Below are 21337 nucleotides of genomic sequence, written 5' to 3'. Positions count from 1 at the left end.
CACCAGGTGGATGGGATGGCTATAATGATCAGCGTGACCACACTGTAAAGTCAAACTGGATCATTTTAGTCTGAATCAACCTTCTTTAGAGTCAAAATTAGCAGTCTAGAGCCTTAATATTAAGTGTATAATTAATTGCCCCAAATCTGTTCTGTCTGGTGTTTTTAAAACCCACAACCAGGGGCGCCGGGGTGGCTCAGTCGGTTAAGTGTCTGACTTCAGCTCAGGTCATGATCTCACACTCCATGAGTTCAAGCCCCGCATCGGGCTCTGTGCTGACAGCTCAGAGCCTGGAGCCCCCTTCAGATTCTGTGTCTCCCCCTCTCTCTGCCCTTCCCCTGCTCTGTCTCTCTCTGTCTCAAAAATAAAAATAAAAACATTAAAAAAATTAAAAATAAATAAAACCCACAATCATATAATTTTTGTATATGGAGCTGGTAGGATGATTTCACAGTAAAGCCAGGGCAGAGCCAAACCACACATCTGAAGCCCAGGTTCCTGGGACTTTGACATGCTCACAGGAATCAATTCTTTTTATTTTGTCATGTTCTGTTTTGTTTGTTGGGAGGAAACTAAGTGATATAGTTTCAGTGATATCTTAAAGATGTTCTTACAGATGTTCTTACAGTTTTCAAAACTTGTGCCACTTAGGTTTCTGCTTATATTTTGGAGTTTGGCTTTGGGCTTACTACATTTCTTTTAATGATGCCTTTGGTACCAGTGGCTAGCTGGATTAAGAAAGGAATTCATGAACATTTCCTAGGAATTCTCCTGTTAGTATTTGACTTCACGGGTACTTATAAAATCTGTCATTATTAACTGGTACCACTTTTATTCAAGCTGATTGCTACAGACTTCTCCAACTAAAAAATTCACACAGAAAAAATATTTTAGGTGAACTTACCAAAAATTAATAGAGACAAAAAATTTTAGGTGAAATGCAGGTGTTGGTTTATCCTGGATTAATGTTAAGATAAAATGTCACTGTCTCTGATACACTGATAATCCTTCTTCCATATGCCTGATCTCACACACGGAGCTGGCTTCTGGTGGGAGTGTCTATTGTAGGAGAACTCATTTAAACATTTTTATAAATAACTATCATAACTTCTTCTGCTCAATCTATCCTCCACTCCAATACACTGATTTGATAAACAGTGCAAAAGGAAGCAGCTATTTCAAGGGTGATTATTACTACAGTCAGCAGGATCACTGATGACCCAGTGGTAAATCAACTAATTCACATTTTCCAACATTATCTACCTTGCTTTTCTATTGTCCCAAATATTTGCCACTGTACCCTCACTAAATACACACACCACCACTATCACCACTTACTTTCTCACATTCTGCACCATGCCTACCCCCACCTTCCTCCACAACAACTACCTAACAAAAGTCTAAAGGCAGGTCTGGCCAGGTAAAAGCCAAAATACACATATCTGGATTCTTCTGGACCTGAGTTTAATTCAGTGAGACATCCTCTTTTAGATAAATATGCAGGGAGCTAAGAAATGAGCTACATGCATAGGGGCAAGCTGAGGTTCAAGGATCCAGAAACCAAATACAGATACCAAGTCCAAAGAGGCAGGAATGGTATTGTCAACAGTAAAGCAAGTCCAGGAGAAGTCGGGAGCCAAAGATGGATGATGGTAAAAGTAGATTCAGGTCTTGACTCTATGCTCAAAATTACATAACAGTTTATTTATAAATCTGCTATAAAAAGTCCAGGAGGTGGGCACCTGGTTAGCTCTGTCCATTAAGTGGCTGACTCTTGATTTGGGCTTAGGTCATGATCTCACAATTTGCGAGATCGAGCCCTGTGTTGGGCTCTGTGCTGACAGAATGGAACCTGCTTGGTATTCTCTCTCTCCTCTCTCCCTGCCTCTCCTCCTGCCCACTGTCCCTCTCTCTCTCTCAAAATAAATAAACATTTTTTAAAGGTCCAGGAGGAAGGAAAACATCCAAGTTGTGACAGCTTAAAATATATCAAAGATTTCCAATATTTGGTAGCAAAACCAAAAATTAGAAAAATAAAATATTGGATAACAGGCTAAGTAAAATATTTTCATGATGTAAATTCTAAAATAAATTCTCACATGTGCCACAAGAACAAGACATTCTGTGTTTTGTTCATCGATATATCTTCAGCACCTATGAACTGAGATTGGCACATAAGTATTTTAAAATATTGGTAGAATGCATGCAATGATAAATACTTATATTTTCTACTTAATGGTAGCATTATATGGTGAAAATTCCTAAACTTCTATATAAAATTTTAGAAATTAGTACATTTGGAAACGACTCAAATAATATGAACTCTATAACCTCTGTGTGTGGGGGAAGAAGAGGGAATGGACTGACTTGATTACAGTACTTTCTTTTTTTTTTTTAGTGTTCATTTATTTTGAGAGAAAGAGAGTGTATAAGCTGGGGGAGGGGAGAGATAGAGGGAGAGAGATTCCCAGGTGGCGTCTACACTGTCAACATAGAGCCTGACATAGGGCTCGATCTCATGAATCATGAGATCATGACCTGAGCAGAAATCAAAAGTCAGATGCTCAATCGGGCCTGACCCACTCAGGCACCCCAACTGTGATACTTTTTTAAATAGACTTTTTCCTTCTAATCATCACCATTCTAGTGATGGGACCATTTTACAGGTTGTCATTTATCCCCATTCTCCTAAATTTTTTTTTCTTGCCTGCCTGTACATCTCTAATAATTACTTCTGTTGTTAGAAGTGTGAAAGTAATAGACACTATAGAAGAATGATAGTAATGATGAGTCTCCATTATTTAAATGTCCTACTTTGTGCCAATTATTTCGGTAAAAGATAGAAAGAATGAAGAAATAATGCTAAAGATTACTTTTCACATACTTATTTAAATCCTTGGAGTGGTGAGGCATCTGGGTGGCTCAGTTGGTTAAGCATCTGACTTCAGCTCAGGTCAGAATCATGCAGTTTGTGGGTTTGAGCCCTGCAGCAGGCTCTGTGCTGACAGGTCGAGGCTGGCACCTGCTTCGGATTCAGTCTGTCTCTCTCTCTCTCTCTCTCTCTCTCTCTCTCTCCCCCTCTCTCTCTCTCTCTCCCCCTCCCCTGTTTGCTCTATTTCTCAAAAATAAATAAACATTAACAAAAATTTTAAAAAGTCCTTGGAGTGGTGAGGTAATAGAAGTGGGTGGACGGAGAGCGTCCACTGATACATTCAGCCACTTGTTCTTGAGCAACTTCTTTGTGCAAAGTGTGACATCTGGTTCTGTGGTGTGGATAAGTAGCACCAAAAAAAAAAAAAAAGTGCTTGCCTTCATAGAGCTTATATTCTAGTTGGGGCAACAGGCAATAAACAAATTAAAAGTATGCAATGTGTCAAATAATAACCATATATAGAGAATAATAAAGCAGTTAAGAAAAAAAAAACTGTGAGGAAATGGAGAATGATAGAAATGTCATTTCAGATTGAGTGTTCAAGAAGAATTTTCAATGGACATGGCATCTGGTGTATGACTAAGAGTGAGGGACCAAAAGACCCATGAGAAATTTCATGGGAGAGGGAACATAACAGTGTCTATGAGATAAGAGTGTCCTCAGAGAATTCTAAGAACACTAAGAGTTAGGATACTTTATGATGACTTCCTGATGGATTGGATATTGGTATGAGAGAAACACATTGGACTTCTAAGTGGAAAGGTTTCATAGGCAGTTTAACAAAGTGGTCTGGAGCTCACATTAGAAGTCAGGTCTGCAGGGGTGCCTGGGTGTCTCAGTTGGTTAAGCCTCTGACTTCAGTTTGGGTCATGATCTTGTGGTTCATGAGTTCAAGCTCTGCATAGGGCTCTGTGCTGACAGCTCAGAGCCTGGAGCCTGCTTCGGATTCTGTGTCTCCCTCTCTCTCTGCCCCTCCCCGGCTCACACTCTGTCTCTATCTCTCAAAAATAAATAAACATTAAAAAATTTTTAAAAAGAGGAAGTCAGGTCTGCAGATGTGTATTTGGGAATCACCAGTATGTTGAAATTGTGAAAGCCATGGAACTAGATACAATGGCCAAAAACAGCTATATTTGACAAAGAAATGGAGTGGTCCAATGATCAAGCCTAATTACAATGTAGGGTTGCCAGATAAAATATAGGATATACACAATTAAATTTGAATTTTAGGTAAAGAATGGATATATTTAGTATACATATGCCTGAAATATTGCATGGAGTGTACTTATACTAAAAAATATTCACTATCTGAAATTCAAATTACCTGGGTATCCTGTTTTTTTTTTCAAGTTTCTTTATCATTTATTATTTTTGACAGAGAGAGAGACAGCAAGCAGGGAAGGGGCAGAGAGAGAGGGAGACACAGAATTGGAAGCAGGCTCCAGGCTCTAAGCTCTCAGCACAGAGCCTGACCTGGAGCTCGAGCTCAAAGAGGGAGAGATCATGACCTGAGCTATAGTCGACTGAGCCACCTGGTTGCCACATATCCTGTCTTTTTATTTGCTAAGTCTGGTAACCAATGCTACTCCAATGCTTAGAGGTCAGGTAACTGAGAACAGAGCATAGCCAGTGAGATTAGAGGAAAGCCAAGAGGGTGTGGAGTCCCAGATGCCTACTGAAGAAGGTGAATCCCATGCCGAGAGTCTTTCAAAAACATTTTTCCAATGCTCAAAGGAATGCTCAGCTATTTCTGTGAGAGATGGGGCCAAATAAACCCCCACTCAAATTAATTCAACCTGAAGAGCATTACTTTTTATCTGCTTATATGGGTCCCAAGTAAGCTTTGATTGCAACAAAATTTTTTGCAGCTGAACAAGAAGTTTGAAGACTGATGAGCATGGGAATTCACACCACTTGAAACAGATCAAACTCCTTGGAGTTGAATTAAACAGACAAAGACAAAGGAATCATAAATGTTTGTTTTTATTTCGGAATTTATATTCCTTATTTTTAGTTTCCAGCTTATCATTGAAGACTGTATAAAACAGATGAGTTTTGAACTAAACCAAATGAGAACAAATGGAAATACTGCATCTAATAAGAACAGTGCAGCAATGGATGCAGAGATTGTGTTAAGACCCCTCATGGACTTCTTGGACAAAACGTAAGTTTCCTACCTAGTTTTCTCTTTAACCACCGCCCTAAATTTGACTGATACAGTTTTTAAGAGAAAAAAATTGTTCTCCTCTACATAGTTTTAAAAAGTCTTCTGGAGAAATACGCTAATTCATCAAAAAGGAAAAGTCTTTTAGTTCATTACTAGATACGAAAAAAGCAGGCATGACTTTGTGCAGGAAAGGAAATAAATAATGATAACTAAGGAATTTGCTGTTCTGAGGGGAGAAAACATTAGGATTTGATGCTTCTCAGATAAGATACTGTTTTGCATCCTCTTGGACATCAAAAAAGACTGGATTAAGTCCAGAATGTCTGATTTCATGTCAGAAAACTGAAGAAGAGAATAGCACAAGTATGAGCAGAATTATTTCAGTTCAGAGGCAAGTAGACTGCCTGACTCAACCTTCAGTAATTTATTGAGCACCTATCTGTATCAAACTTTTTATTTTAGGCACTAGATAGTGACAAAAAAGAGAGTCAAAGTCCATGACTCCATGGAGATTATGGCCTAGTAGTAGTGTGAGTGGGTGGAAATGGAGGCCTTTGTGACCAACTAAGACTGTGTTCTTAACCAAAAAGGCTTGATTTTTTTTTAATGCTTCTGCTCAGTTCCTACTCTTAGAAGTTCTAATTTCATAAGTTTGGAGTAGGGTCAAGGCATCTATATTTTAAAATAAGTCCACAATGGGTCACCATTGATCTAAAGCAACCAGAGACATGATTTCTTAAATAGTGGAACTTAACACCAAACTGAAGGTAGAAAAGTAAAAAATAATTTTGAATGCCTACGAAGGGAACAGTGTTATACCTGGTGGTTTCATATGTTACCTCATTTAATATTGTTGCAGCAAATCAATTGATACCAAAGGGACCAAGATAAGTAAGGACATAATAGCTTTCTTTAAAGGATAACAAAGAAAGAATTAGTAAAGAGGACCTCTTCTATATATTTATGACATATTTTATTCATTTTTCAAAATATTTATTTATTTTTGGAGAGAGAGAACATGAGAGAGCACAAGTGGGGAAAGGGCAGAGAGAGAGAGAGAGAGAGAGAGAGAGAGAGAATCCTAAGCAGTCTCCATACCATCAGTACAGAGCCTAAAGCAGGACTCAATCTCATGAGCCATGAGATTATGACGTGAGTGGAAATCAAGATTCGGAAGCTTAACCGACTGAGCCACCTAGGTGCTCCTTTGACGTAAATTTTAATTCCATTTCCCTTTGTTTATAGCTTACTGCATAACCAAGACTAATGTTCATTATCACTTTAATTTCAATTTTGGTAGACAAAGTGTCTTTTCTGTTTGTATGAGGAAATATCTAGGATATAACTTAGCAAGAGGGAGGTGGGCATGTAGGTGTAGAAATAAGGGAGAAAAATCATCTTCATTTCTTTAGTTTCTTAATGTAGACTTTTACCATTTAATTTCCTCTATAACCCCTTGACATTTTTATCTTATTAGATGGCTCTTTCTATGACCAATACAGAATCATATCACATAAACACACTACCATTTGGTTGTGAATGTGATGGTGAATGGAAAGCAAGACAAAGCAATCCTCTTCAAACTCCTATGGAATGCCTTATGGTTTTAGACTTCCAGCCAGTCATTTATGCAAATGTTGTGGAACATAGAGAAAGTTCTAAGTTATCCTAATCCTTTTAACTACTAGTTGAGCGACATTGAATCCATTTCACCATCTGTAAAATGAGGCCAAAACATAAAGTCAGTGGACCCTCCTTTTCAGTATATTTAGATTATTTTACTGTCTTAATTTTATTAGAATTATACAACATTATATAATATATATATATATATTTTTTTTCTAATTCTTAGTAGAAAGGGACAGTATATAAAGATACAAAAAAAATCTATGAGCTTTAAAAATTTGTAAAAGATTTAAAATTTTTGGAAAGAGATATGAGGCATGAAGAGTTGCACAAATTCTCAAGGCTAATAAAAATGTGTAACCATAAAGCCATTTGTTAGGAGAGATTTTTAAAAGTCAGGTATTCTGTTCTTAGGGAGCCAACAGGTTAGGAAAAATACAAAAATAAACACAATAAGGTATAAGTTAATAATTCCTTGTTCAAACTGTCATTAGAAATTCCATTTGCATTAGATCTTTCTAGGTGGGTAGGACTTAGATGTATGGAAATGAGGGATAGGAATTCTGGAGGAGGGAGAACAGCTGGATACTGTCTTCATGAAAATCCGATCAAGTGTATGACAGCAAATCTCTCTTGCCAGCTGGAATACATGGTATTTGAAAATTGTTTGGTTAATTGGTCTGTGGTTAACCAATTTAGATAGCTCAGTTTCCAAAATATATGTTTTTCAGTTTGCATTATAGAGTGGGTTAACTCTAAATTAAGGAAGCAGTTGCTAGATCTCCTGTTTGTTCATTTAAAATGAACAATGGAGTGCTTAAAGTCTTTAAGGTAGCTTTGAGAAAAATCCCCTTAGAAATCGTGTTATATTATAAATGTATAGGCTGTCTTTGTGTAGCCTCTTTAAATAAAACATGTCTGTATGTTTCATTTTCTTCACCAAGACCTCACCACTCTATAAAACGAACTGTAAACTCTATTTCCAGCTGGCAGAAATCCCATGCAGAGCTACAAACATGTCAAGGGTTTTATACCTATTCATTCATTTCCAGTCTGAGCAGAATTAGTTGGCATGCCAAGTGTATGAGCTGACCATAAAGACAAGGTCAATGCTTAAACCCAGACCTTTTGAAAATGGAAATTACACATCTGCTACAAAAATGGCAGGTTGGTTTTGTCTCAAATTACCCTAGGAATATCTCCGAGGTTAGATACTTTGGTTCTGCTGTGACACATCTGCTGGTTTCTACCCTATGTCTATATCATGAATGCTACTCTCCAACAGTGGTTTCCAAATAGTGGGGCTACAGATTCCATAACTATGCACAGGGGTCCCAACACCCACCCCCACCATCTAAAGGAGGTTATTTTCATATGTTTTCCTGTTTTAGGTATCTGCATACAGTAGAGTTCGGAGAAATAATTCTACATAGATAGATATTTTGGAAATCTTTCCCTTAGCCTCTCATATGTCACCTGCATTTAGATATTAATTATATATATTTAAAATAGTCAACTCTATCTCAGAACCAGAATTGAAATTATAATTTCTGAGTCTAAAAGCATACAGAGAACTTAGGAACACTGTAGGGAGTTGATGAAGCTATCCTGAAATACATGACCCACCTCTAGCCCTCTGTGAAACAGGTGTAATGAACTCTTATTAAAGTAGCCTTACAGAGTTGAGTGTCCTATTGCAGCACATTCAGTAAATATCGATACAGCACTGTGAATTGACAGAATGTTGGGCCTTCATATGGTAGCGTGTTTGTCCAGGGCATCATAGCACATTGGATAACACTGGATTTAGAGGACTTTTCAGCCCTCACTTAATAGCTTCACTTCCTTGAACAAGTTCCCTAACTTCTCTGAAACTGATGTTTGTTTGTTTTTGTAAGTTTCATTTATTTATTTTGAGAGAGAGAGTGTGTGTGCATGCACAAATGGGGGAGGGGCAGAGACAAAGAATCCTAAGCAGGCTCAACACTGTCAGTGCAGAGCCCAACCCAAGGCTCAATCTCATGAACCACGAGATCATGACCTGAGTTGAAACCTAGAGTCAGACTCTTAACCAACTAGCCACCCAGGAACCCCTCTAAACCTGTTTTTGATTTATAAAGTGAATGTAGTAATAAACAAAAAGCATTTGCAGAAGAGTTTTCTAAATTTAGGTGTTACATAAATACTGGATGATGTTATCATCATTCTCACCATGAGAAGAATTTATAAGAAATATAAATATAAACCTATTCACATTGGTAAATTTGGCATCTTAAAAAGCTGATCTTAGAAAAACAGAACAGATTGGTAACTGCCAGAAGCTGGGGGATTGGGAGAGTGGGTAAAGTGGTCAAAAGGTACAAACTTCCAGTTATAGGATAAGTATACTTATCCTAGGGATAAGTATAGCATTATACTTATTATAAGTATAGCCTAGGGATTAACGTATAGCATTGTAACTATAGTTAACAATATTTCACTGCATATTTAAAAATTACTGAGGGTAGAGTAGATCTTAAAAGAATTTTTAACTGCCTGAGGTAATGGATGTTAACTTATTATGGTAATCATTTCGTAATATATATGCATATCACATCATTATGTTATACACTTGAAACTTACACAATGTGATATGTTAATTGTATCTCAATAAAACTGAAAACTTTTGACTCTTGAGTAAAATTATATGCATCTTTGTTGTTATGTTGGAGCAGTTACAGATAGTGATAAAAATGTGTTTCTTTAATGTTTTGCCTGCATCATGAACATGGGGTATGTAGTAAATATGAATTAAGAATGTGGGTAAACTCTCTGACCTCAGCCGTAGCAATCTCTTACTCGGCACATCCCCAAAGGCAAGGGAATTAAAAGCAAAAGTGAATTACTGGGACCTTATGAAGATAAAAAGCTTCTGCACAGCAAAGGAAACAACCAACAAAACTAAAAGGCAACCAACGGAATGGGAAAAGATATTTGCAAATGACACATCGGACAAAGGGCTAGTATCCAAAATCTATAAAGAGCTCATCAAACTCCACACCCGAAAAACAAATAACCCAGTGAAGAAATGGGCAGAAAACATGAATAGACACTTCTCTAAAGAAGACATCCGGATGGCCAACAGGCACATGAAAAGATGTTCAACGTCGCTCCTTATCAGGGAAATACAAATCAAAACCACACTCAGATACCACCTCACGCCAGTCAGAGTGGCCAAAATGAAGAAATCAGGAGACTATAGATGCTGGAGAGGATGTGGAGAAACAGGAACCCTCTTGCACTGTTGGTGGGAATGCAAATTGGTGCAGCCTCTCTGGAAAGCAGTGTGGAGGTTCCTCAGAAAATTAAAAATAGACCTACCCTATGACCCAGCAATAGCACTGCTAGGAATTTATCCAAGGGATACAGGAGTACTGATGCATAGGGGCACCTGTACCCCAATGTTTATAGCGGCACTCTCAACAATAGCCAAATTATGGAAAGAGCCTAAATGTCCATCAACTGATGAATGGATAAAGAAATTGTGGTTTATATACACAATGGAATACTACGTGGCAAAGAGAAAAAATGAAATATGGCCTTTTGTAGCAACATGGATGGAACTGGAGAGTGTGATGCTAAGTGAAATAAGCCATACAGAGAAAGACAGATACCATATGGTTTCACTCTTATGTGGATCCTGAGAAACATAACAGAAACCCATGGGGGAGGGGAAGGGAAAAAAAAAAAAAAAAAAAAAAAGAGGTTAGAGTGGGAGAGAGCCAAAGCATAAGAGACTGTTAAAAACTGAGAACAAACTGAGGGTTGATGGGGGGTGGGAGGGAGGGCAGGGTGGGTGATGGGTATTGAGGAGGGCACCTTTTGGGATGAGCACTGGGTGTTGTATGGAAACCAATTTGACAGTAAATTTCATATATTAAAAAATAAAAAAAAATAAAAAAATAAATAAATTAATTAATTAAAAAAAAAAAAAAAGAATGTGGGTAAAAATCATCTACTTTGGGAGCCTTGATGTCAATATAGGAAACAATTTAAGGGAAGTGATATGCTCAGTATATTTTCTACCAGTAGTGAATCATCTAATATGTAATATGCTGAAATGTATTTTTTTCAGTAAACAAAATTTAGCATTAAGGCCTATTTATATATTTAAATCTCAGTATTGAAAAATGTGAATTTCTGATCAATAAAAAAGTTGATACCTTGATATGAGGCTTATAAGTGACTGTGTTTTATTTCAGATTAAGTCTCTCAGCAAAAATCTGTGAGAAAACCGTCCTAAAGCGAGTTTTAAAGGAGTTATGGAAGCTAGTTCTTAACAAAATAGAAAAACAAATTGTCCTCCCTCCTCTGACAGATCAAACAGTAAGTATTTAAAACCAAAATTTGAGTATACTTTTTTTTAAATTTTTGAGATATAGTTGACATACAATGTTAAATTATCTTTAGGGGTGCAACAGTGATTTGACAGTTATGTACTTTATTTAATACCACCATAAATGTAGTCACCATCTGCTACTGTACAAGGTTATTAAAATAATATTGATTATATTCCCTCTGCTGTACTTCTCATTTCCATGATTTATTTCATTAGTGGAACTTTGTACCTCTTAATCCCCTTCATCTTTGTTGCCCATTCTCCCATACACCTCTCCTCTGGCAAACACTACTTTGTTCTCTGTATTTATGAGTCTATTTCTGTGCTTTGATTTGTTTATTTGATTTGTTTTTTAGATTCCACATATAAGTGAAGTCATATGGTATTTGTCTTTCTCTTTCTGACTTATTTCACTCGGCATAATACCCACAAGTTCCATCCATGTTGTCATGAATGGCAAGATCTCATTTTTTTTAATGGTTGAGTAATATTCAATTATGTGTGTGTACATATGTATGTCTACATGTATACACATATGTACATACATACATTAATTCATGGTGCAGACCAAAAACCAAAGAAACACATTTTCATACACACACACACACACACACACACACACACACCTTCTTTTTCCATTCATTAGTTGATGGACCCTTGGGCTGCTTCCTTACCTTAGCTATTATAAATAATGCTGTAATAAATAAAGAAGTGCATAAATCCCTTTGAATTCGTACTTTCATTTTCCTTGGATAAATACTCAGGAGTAAAACTACTGAATCATATAGTTTATCTGTTTTTAATTTTTTGAGGAACTTCCATACTTTTTTTCCACAGTGGTTCCACCAATTTACATTGCCACCAAGGAAAATGAAGTGCATGAGGGTTCCCTTTTCTCCACATCCTCACCAATACTTGTTATATCTTGTCTTTTTGATTCTAGCCAGTGTGACTAGTGTGAGGTGATATTTCATTATGGTTTAATTTGAATTTCCCTGATGATTAGTGATGTTGAGCATCTTTTCATGTGTCTGTTGGCCATCTATATGTCTTCTTTCAAAAAAGGTCTATTCATGTCCTCTGACCATTTTTTAATTAGATTATGTGGGGGTTTTTCTGTTTTTGTTTGGAGTTTTTTGGTGTTGAGGTGTGGAAGTTCTTGATATGTTTTAGATATTAACCCCTTATCAGATATATCATTTGCAAATAGCTTCTCCCATTCAGTAGGTTGCCTTTGCATTTTGTTGATTACATTGCTGTGCAAAAGCTTTTTAATATACTATAGTCCCAGTAGTTTGCTTTTGTTTTATTTCTCTTGCCTGAAGAGACAGATCCATAAATATGTTTCTAAGGACAATTCCCAAGAGATTACTGCCTATGTTTTCTTTCAGGAATTTTATGGATTTAGGTCTCACATTTATGTCTTTAATCCATTTTGAGTTTATTTTTGTGTGTGCTGTTAAGAAAGTGGTCACGTTTCATTCTTTTGCATGTAGCTGTCCAATTTTCCCACTACCTTTTGTTAAAGACACTGTCTTTTCCCCATTTTACATAATTGACTCTTTGTTGTAGATTAATTAACCACATAAGCATGGGTTTATTTCTGGGATCTCTATTCTGTTCTTTTGATCTATATGTCTATTTTAATGCCAATATAATCCTGTTTTGATTACTATGGCTTTGTAGTTTCTTAAAATCTGGGACTGTGGTACTTCAAACTTTGTTCTTTCTCAAGATTGCTTTGGCCTTTCCAGTCTTCCATATAAATTCAGGATTATCTGTTCTATTTCTGTGAAAACGCTATTATTATTTTGACAGGGATTGCATTGAATCTATAGATTTCCTTGGGTAGTATGGACATTCTATCTTCAAATCCCTGAGCGTGTTGTATTTTTTCATTTGTTTGTGTCATCTTCAGAATAGAAGTCTTTCACCTCTTTGGTTAAATTTATTCCTAAGTATTCTATTCCTTTGGTACAATTTTAAATTGAATTGTTTTCTTAATTTCTCTTTTTGGTACTTCATTATTAGCGTATAGAAATGCAAAATATTTCTGTATGTTGATTTCATATCCTGTAACTTTACTGAATTCACTTATCAGTTCTCATTTTTTTGGTGATGTCCTTAGGCTTTACTATATATAGTATCATGTCATTTGCAAAGAGTGACAGTTTTATGTCTTCCTCAGCAATTTGGATGTCTTTTCTTTCTTTTTCTTGTCTCATTATGAAGCCAGGTCTTCCTGGCTTCCTGTGCTGAATAAAATTGAGAGTAGACATTTTTTTCTTGTTCCTAATCTGAGAGGAAAAGCTTTTATTTTCTTCCCCATTGAGGATGATGTTAGCTATGGGCTTTTACATGTACAGCCTTTATTATATTTTCTCAGATGCATTTTCTACGTCTACTGAGATGATCAAATGAGCTGAGCTGAAATCAAGAGTCAGATGCTTAACTGACTGAGGCACCCAGGCCCCCCTAGTTGAGGGTGTTTATATGCATATTCATCAGGGATGTTAGCCTGTAGTTCCTTTTTGTAGTGCCTTTATCTGGTTTTGGAATCAGTGTAATGCTGGCCTCATAGAATGAATTTGGAATTTTTATTTAGTCTTATTTTTTGGAGTACTTTGAGAAGAATAGGTATTAACTCTTCTTTAAATGTCTGTTGAATTCATCTGTGAAGACATCTGGTCCTGGAGTTTTGCTTGATGTGAGTTTCTTTATTACCACTTCAATTTCATTACTAGTACATACCTGTTCAATTTTTCTATTTCTTCCTGATTCAATTTTGGAAGATTGGATGTGTCTAGGGATTTATCCGTTTCTAGTTTTTCTCAGTATTCTTATAATCCTTCGTATTTCTGTAGTGTCTGTTATTTCCCCATCTTCATTTCTGATTTTGAGTACTTTCTTTTTTTTCTTTTTGAATCTGGCTAAAGGTTTACCAATTTTGTGGGACACCTGGGTGGTTCAGTTGGTTGAGTGTCTAACTTCAGCTGTGGTCATGATCTCGTGGTTTGTGAGTTTGAGCCCCACGTTGGGCTCTGTGCTGACATGTCAGAGCCAGAAGCCTGCTTTTTGTGTCTCCCCTCTCTGCCCCTCCCCCACTTGTACCTCTCTCTCTCTCTCTCTCTCTCTCTCTCTCTTTCTCTCTCTCTCTCTTTCTCTCTCTTTCTCTCTCAAAAATAAACAAACATTTTAAAATATTGAAGGCTTATCAATTTTGTTTATCTTTTAAGGAAATAGCTTTTGGTTTTGGTGGCTATTTGTTAGTCTCTATTTCTTTTATTTCTATTCTGATACTTATTTCAATCCTACTGTGGGCTTTGTTCTTTTTCTAGTTTCTTCAGGTGTGATGTTCGATCATTTATTTGACATTATCCTTGCTTCTTGTTGTAGGTTTGTATTGCTATAAATTTAGAGCTGCTTTTGTTGAGTCCCAAAGATTTTGGAGTGATGTATTTCCTTTTTCATTTGTTTCCATGGATTTTTTTAATTTCTTCTTTGATTTTTTTTTTTTTGATACATTGATACATTGTTAAGTAATATGTTGTTTAGCCTTCATGGGTTTTTTTTTTCTTTCATTTGTTTGAATTGTAAATAATTTCTAGTTTCATACTAATGTGATTTGCAAAGATGCTTAATAATGATATCAATCTTAAATTTATTGAGACTTGCTTTGTGGCCTAACACGTGATCTATTTGTCCTGGAAAATATTCCATGTGCACTTGAAAAAAAAGTGGGTATTCTGCTGTTTTGAGATGGAATGTTTTGTACATCTCTGTTAAATCCATCTAGTCTAATGGGTCCTTCAAAACTGTTTCCTTTTGATTTTCTGTCTGGATGATTTGTCTATTGATGTAAGTGGGGTGTTAAAGTCCCCTAAAATTATCATATTATTGTTAATTTATTTCTTTATGTTAATGTTTGCATTACGTATTTACACGCTCCTATGCTGGAGGCATGGATATTTACAAGTTTTACATCCTCTTGTTGGGTTGATCCCTCTGTCATTATGCAATGCCCTTCTTTCAATCTTCTGCAGTCTTTGTTTAAAAGTCCATCCCATCTTACATAAGTATTGCTACTCTAGCTTTCTTTTTATTTCTATTTGCATAGAGTGTTTTTTTTTATCCCTCCCTTTCAGTCTCTATGTGTCTTTAGATATGAAGCATATCTTGCAGGCAGCATATAGATGGGTCTTTTTTAATCTATTTGAGTCATTCTGTATCATTGGATTGGAGCATTTAGTCCATTTATGTTTAAAGTAATTATTGATAGGTATGTACTAACTGCCATTTTGTTGCTTTCTGGTTTTTGTATTTCTTCTCGGTTCCTTTTTTCTTTTGCTCTCTTGTGGTTCAGTGGCTTTCTTTAGTGTTAGGCTTAAATTTCTTTGTATTTTTTGTATATCCATTATGGGCTTTTGATTTGTGGTTACCATTGGGTTAATATATCATATCCTATATATATAGCAAAGGACCCAGACATTTATGAACTTATTTCTTTTTTTTATATGAAATTTATTGTCAAATTGGTTTCCATACAATACTCAGTGCTCATCCCAACAGGTGCCCTCCTCAATGCCCATCACCCACTTTCCCCTCTCCCCTACCCCCCCATCAACGCTCAGTTTGTTCTCAGTATTTAAGAGTCTCTTATGGTTTACTTCCTTCCCTCCCTAACTTTTTTCCCCTCCTCACCTTCCCCTATGGTCTTCTGTTAGTTTCTCAGGATCCACATATGAGTGAAAACATATGGTACCTTTCTCTGCCTGACTTATTTCACTTAGCATAATACTCTCCAATAAGTTTGAACACTTTCTAAAAGCACTAAATTTTTACTCCCACGTTCACATTTTTTGTCATATTTTAAGTATTTTTATTTTGCATATTCCTTGACCAATTTCTGTACATATAATTGATTTTATATTTTTGTGTTTTAACTTCCATACTGGTTTTATAGGTAATTAGTCTGTTACCTTTACTATATGTTTGCTTTTACCTGTGAAATTTTTTCCTTTCATAATTTTCTTCTAGTTATATGTCTTTTCTTTCCACTTAAATAATTCCCTTCAACATTTATTATAAGGCTGGTTTTGTGGTAATAAACTCCTTTAACTTTTATTTGCTGGGAACTTCTCTCCTTCAGCTTTAACTGATAACCTTATCGGGCATAATATTTTTCATTGTAGGTGTGTTCCTTTCAGCATGTTGGCTTGCAGTTTCTGCTGAAAAATCAGCTGACAGCCTTACAGTGTTTCCCTTATATGTAGCTGTTTTTTCCTGGTGCCTTTAAGATTCTCTCTATATCATTACATTTTGCCATTTAATTATTATGTGTCTTGGTGTGAACTTCTTGTTTTCATGTTGTTAGGTGAAAGCACTCTGTGCTTTCTCAAGCTGGATGTCTATTTTCAGATTAGGAAAGTTTTCAGCCTCCTCCTCTCTCTCTTCTCTTTCTTGGATTTCTAAAATTCAAATGTTACTCTTGGTGATATTATAGAGGTCCTTGACCTATTCTCAGTTTTTACTTTGTGCTGTGCAGCTAGGTTGCTTTCTTTGACCCTGTCTTTCATATTGCTAATCCATTCTTCTAGTTTATTTTTCATTTCAGTTAATGTATTCTTCAGCTCTGACTGGTTATTTTTTATATTTTCTATCTCCTTGTTGAAGTCCTCACTGAGTTCACTCTTTTCTCAAATCTGGTAGCAATCTTTATGACCATTACTTTGAACACTTTATTAGGCATATTGCTTATCTCCATTTGTTTAGCTCTTTTCCTGTGATTTTGTCTTTTCATATTTTTCTGTTGCCTCATTTTGTATGATTCTGTGTTTGTTTTTATGTATTATGAGGTCATCTGCATTTCATGGTCTTCATAGTAATGACCTTGTGTAGAAGAGCTCCTGCCTGTTGTGTCCTTGCAGCTTGGTCTGTTCTGGTCACCAGAACCAGGTGCTCCAAGGTTGTTCCCTGTGTGTACCCATCTGTTGTGGCTAAGCTGTGACTCCTGTGGGCTCATTGGTGGGTGGGGCCAGTACTCATTCTAGCTATCTACAGTTGGACACTGACAGTTGTTTGTACACCGAAGGGCAGTGCTTGCTCCCTGTGCAGTCATTTAGAGGCCCAGTGACAGAAACTGTGGACATGCTGGGATGTGGAGTTATCTGTCATTTTGATGGCAAGAGTCACTCTAGAGGAGCACTTGTTCAGGGCATGTATTGATGGCAAAGTAGATGGAGACTACTTTGCCCACAATAGCCCACAAGTGTCCAGGTATTTAGGCTGAGGAGGACAAGAAAAATTGGACCTGCCAGTACTTTGTTCCCAGAGAAAACTCCTGCAGACCGCAGACCCTCTGGCATACATCTGAAAATTAGCCGATCAATTTCACATATAACCCAGGCATTTTTCAAACTATTGCTTCTGGCCAAGTTATTTAGTTTTCTGCCTTTATAGGGGCAGGGACTTGGTTTTCTGTAGTCATCCAGCTCTCCCAGACTGGGTCCCCAGGGCCAGGGGTACCCACTGTAGGGTCTGATCCCCTCACTTCTCTGTGCTTATGATGTCCCTACTGTTTGCATCTCTGCTTCTCCTACCCTTTTTGATATGGACTTCTCTTTACAACTAGCTGTGGAAGGTCTGTTTTGCCAGCCTTTAGTTGTTTACAGAGTTAATTGTATAGATCTACCTGTTTCCTTGGTGTGACTATGGGATGAAGTGAGCTCAGGATCCTCCTGTTCCATCATCCCCCCCCCTCTTGATTATACTTTTAGTAACCCATCTAATTGTACTTTGTTTAAGTGAATGGTTTTCATCCAGCTGAAATGATAATTAAATCTATTTTGGGAAAACATCTTTGGTGAAGACTATCTAGACAATGATCATTCAAATGTATTTTAACATACAAATCAGTTTTAAATAATGTCAATAGCAGTCAAACTTCATACTTGACATTCAGAACCTCATTTTTTGAAGGAAAAGAAAGTATGAAAGTTCAACTCATAGAATTATCTGCTATACACATAATTTTTAAATTTAATTTCACTGTGAGAACCCAGGAAAATAAATTAAGGATAGAATATCCCCAGTTTGTTTTTTCCTTAAAACTTTATAGTTTAATAAGATAAATCTAACCCTGCTATAGAGAATTTTTTTTCTATTTTCCATTTTACTTTCATCTATTCCAACATGGAGATTAACAGAGGAGACACCTTCTAGTGGATTAGAAGAATGTGATTGTATCATACACAGCGAAATAAAAAGGAATAAGAAAGATCATTTGGCAGCAAAGTTAGACAACGGTCAAGTGGATACACAGTACCAGATATCTCATTTCACATACCCTGAGTCAAGCAAAAGAAGAAATAACCATAACATGTACCTGTTATGGAGCAAACAATTTTCTTTCTGTGACTGGGGAAGGCAAGTTGATGCAAATAAGGAGTAATTACAAACTAAACTAAACTGTTTTCACCATTAACAATGCACACCCAGTCCATATTTATCCAATGAAACTATATAGAAAATGTTTTCTTATAAGATGTTCCAAGAAGCAAAGATTTATATTTTTATTGATTTTCTGCCAGCAAGTGATAAAATACTTTAGGTATGTAATTTGGCTCTCCATATACATAGGCTATAAACACACACTTTATTCTGCTAAAACACATAATACATTTCTATAACACCAGTTAGCTATGGTGTGATTGGTATATAGGGGAATGATGTCAGTATAATCTGGAAGTTAAGCTGGTTTATATATAAATTTTCCTAGGTGGGAGATTCTGGAATGTAATAGAAGACCTATAAATTCAGCAGAAGGAAAGAGCATTCAACTGAGCTACTGCATAGGGGTGGCGGATACATTTGTACATAGTTGTTCTATCCAAAAAGATGAAGTTTGCCTGGCTCTCACAAATGGCAGCCTACCCTCCCCCTGTGCTAAGAGCTCCACTTGCATGGGTACTTCCCCATCCCACACTTGTATTCTATTGTTTTGTTGATTTTTGTTTGGGTTATTTATTATTTTGCATTTTTAATGCCCTTTATAGCAGCCACCAGCCTCACTGAGCTCCCTGTGAACTATACAAGCTACCTCTCAAAGTAGCACTTAATGTTTTTGATAGTTGGTAATAAAATTGCATGAGTTTCACTGTGCTGCCCATTTGCTGTTTTCCCCATGAGCCCTACTATTTCTAGTGCTCAGTTTTGTAGAATGAGGTTTTTCAAAACTACATACATCATGTTGTAGCAGAAACTCTATATATGACGTTTCATTTTTCTAAAAGTCTTCCCTAGCAAAGCTTACTATCACATCAATTTTCTCTAGCATTGAGATCTCAAAGTATGAAGCAATATCGATCATTCATTCATTCATTCACTATGTGTTCTTTGAGCTTCTGGTATGTTCTTTGCCCTGTGGTGGGGATAAAAAATATTAGACACAGTTGCTGTTCTCATAAACTTTGTAGTCCTTAATTTCCAAATAAATTCACAGGATCCACTAAAAAATGAAGAACAGTACTTCAGAATAGTTGATTGTTCTCTCCTGAGGCAATATTCTAGGGCACTAATGAACTTAGTACCAAATTTAGTTCTTTCCTGTCACTTATGCCAACAGCCAAGCCTCTAGTTTTTCAATCTAGTAGTGCTGTGGATGGTTTATTCCTGTGTTTTTCAAACTCTTCCCACTTTTCAAACTCTTGTCCTAGGAAGATCCTCTGGCTGAGGGAGGAGCTAGGAGGGCAGGTCTCTGATAGGCTGCACAGCATTGGAGGAGAGGCAGCTTCGTCTTCCTCAGCTCTGTATCTTGAAAGTTTGCATAGATCTAATTTGGTGCCACATAGAGTGAGAAAGCTGCCTCTAATATAAACAAACAAATGTTAAAGATCATTGATTTAATCCATATGTTACATAAAAATGGCTACATTAGTAGTAACCCATGCAGTAACTCAGCCTTCAGGAGTGGGATGCCTATGAGGACAATTATATTGCCAGCAGTATGAGATCTCTTTGGCCCAATCTGTAAAATAGACCAATTAAGTATGTATGGTATAAATATCACAAATGTAATAAGGGAAATAAAACAAATTGTCTATTGACCACCTTTCTACTGGGTACTGAAGATTTAAGACTGACCGAATATTCTCTCTCCTTTTCTGTGTGTGTCTCTAGGGACCTCAGATGATTTTCATTGCAGCTAAAGATCTTGGACAATTATCCAAACTGAAGGTAATAGATCTCTGTGTTGATTGGAGGGGGCAGGGGCTGGAATGTGTGGCTATTCTGTATTTAAAGTACTCACATTGTAAGTCTTAAATGCTTTAAATTATGGCATGAAATCTCATCTCAGAGCCCAAAGTGTCACGAATTGAGATGTCCTAAGTGCAGAGTGTGGTCATCCTTGACCACTTGCCTATATTCAGTGAGTCACGTGTGAAGCATATAGTGATGTAATTGGACCTTTGAAAAATTGCAAAGTGTTTCTATTGCTGTGATGAGATTTAAGATTTCTATATTTACCTCTATTCACAGAATCTGTCTGTAGTTTTATACAGGTGCCGGCCAATATTGTGATGTAGGTGCTGTGCACATTGAGATGCTGAAAAAATGGAAACATTTATCGTGTATCAAAAAAAAAAAAAAATCAAGTACCTAGGTAGCTCAGTTTGTTAAGTGTCTGACTTCGGCTCAGGTCATGATCTCAGAGCTTATGAGTTCGAGCCCCACGCCGGGCTCCGTGCTGACAGCTCAGAGCCTGGAGCCTGCTTCAGATTCTGTGTCTCCCTCTCTGGCCTTCCCCAACTATCACTCTGTCTCTCTCTGTCTCTCTTAAAAATAAACATGTTTTAAAAGTTTTAAGGAAAGAATAAAGGGATTATTGGTTGTCTGTGAAAAGTAATGAGCTAACTACAATTCAGCAAGAAACTGTCCTCCTACTAGTAATGATATATAGCATGCCAGGACTAGGATATATGTCTGTACTCTCACAATCTGCTTTAAGGATGAATCAGGCTGGGGCACTTGAAGGGCTCAATCGGGTAAGTGAACCAGTCTTCATTTTTGGCTCAGGTTATGATCCCAGGGTTATGGGATCAAGCCCTATCTTGGGCTTGGTGCTAAGGGTGGAGCCTGCTTAAAATTCTCTCTCCCTCTGCCACTCTCCCCTGCTTGTGCTCTTTCCCTCTCTCAAAACAAAAACAAAATTCAGGTTAAAATTTAGGGACTGAAT

The 21337-nt window shown here is 36.8% G+C and overlaps 1 protein-coding gene across 1 annotated transcript in view; it reads left to right on the top strand.

Moving 5' to 3' along the window:
• Window positions 1-21337, top strand: part of UNC13C (unc-13 homolog C) — a 371311-nt gene that overhangs the window by 268987 nt on the left and 80987 nt on the right. The window contains exons 21-23 of the mRNA XM_042941974.1: window positions 4947-5096; window positions 10967-11090; window positions 20281-20337. Of these exons, the coding sequence (XP_042797908.1) occupies window positions 4947-5096; window positions 10967-11090; window positions 20281-20337 (331 nt within the window). The remainder of the gene's footprint in view (window positions 1-4946; window positions 5097-10966; window positions 11091-20280; window positions 20338-21337) is intronic.

This window comes from Panthera leo, chromosome B3 (genome assembly GCF_018350215.1).
Source record: "Panthera leo isolate Ple1 chromosome B3, P.leo_Ple1_pat1.1, whole genome shotgun sequence".
Taxonomy (NCBI): Eukaryota; Metazoa; Chordata; class Mammalia; order Carnivora; family Felidae; genus Panthera; species Panthera leo.
This window is presented reverse-complemented; position numbering and strand designations above follow the sequence as displayed.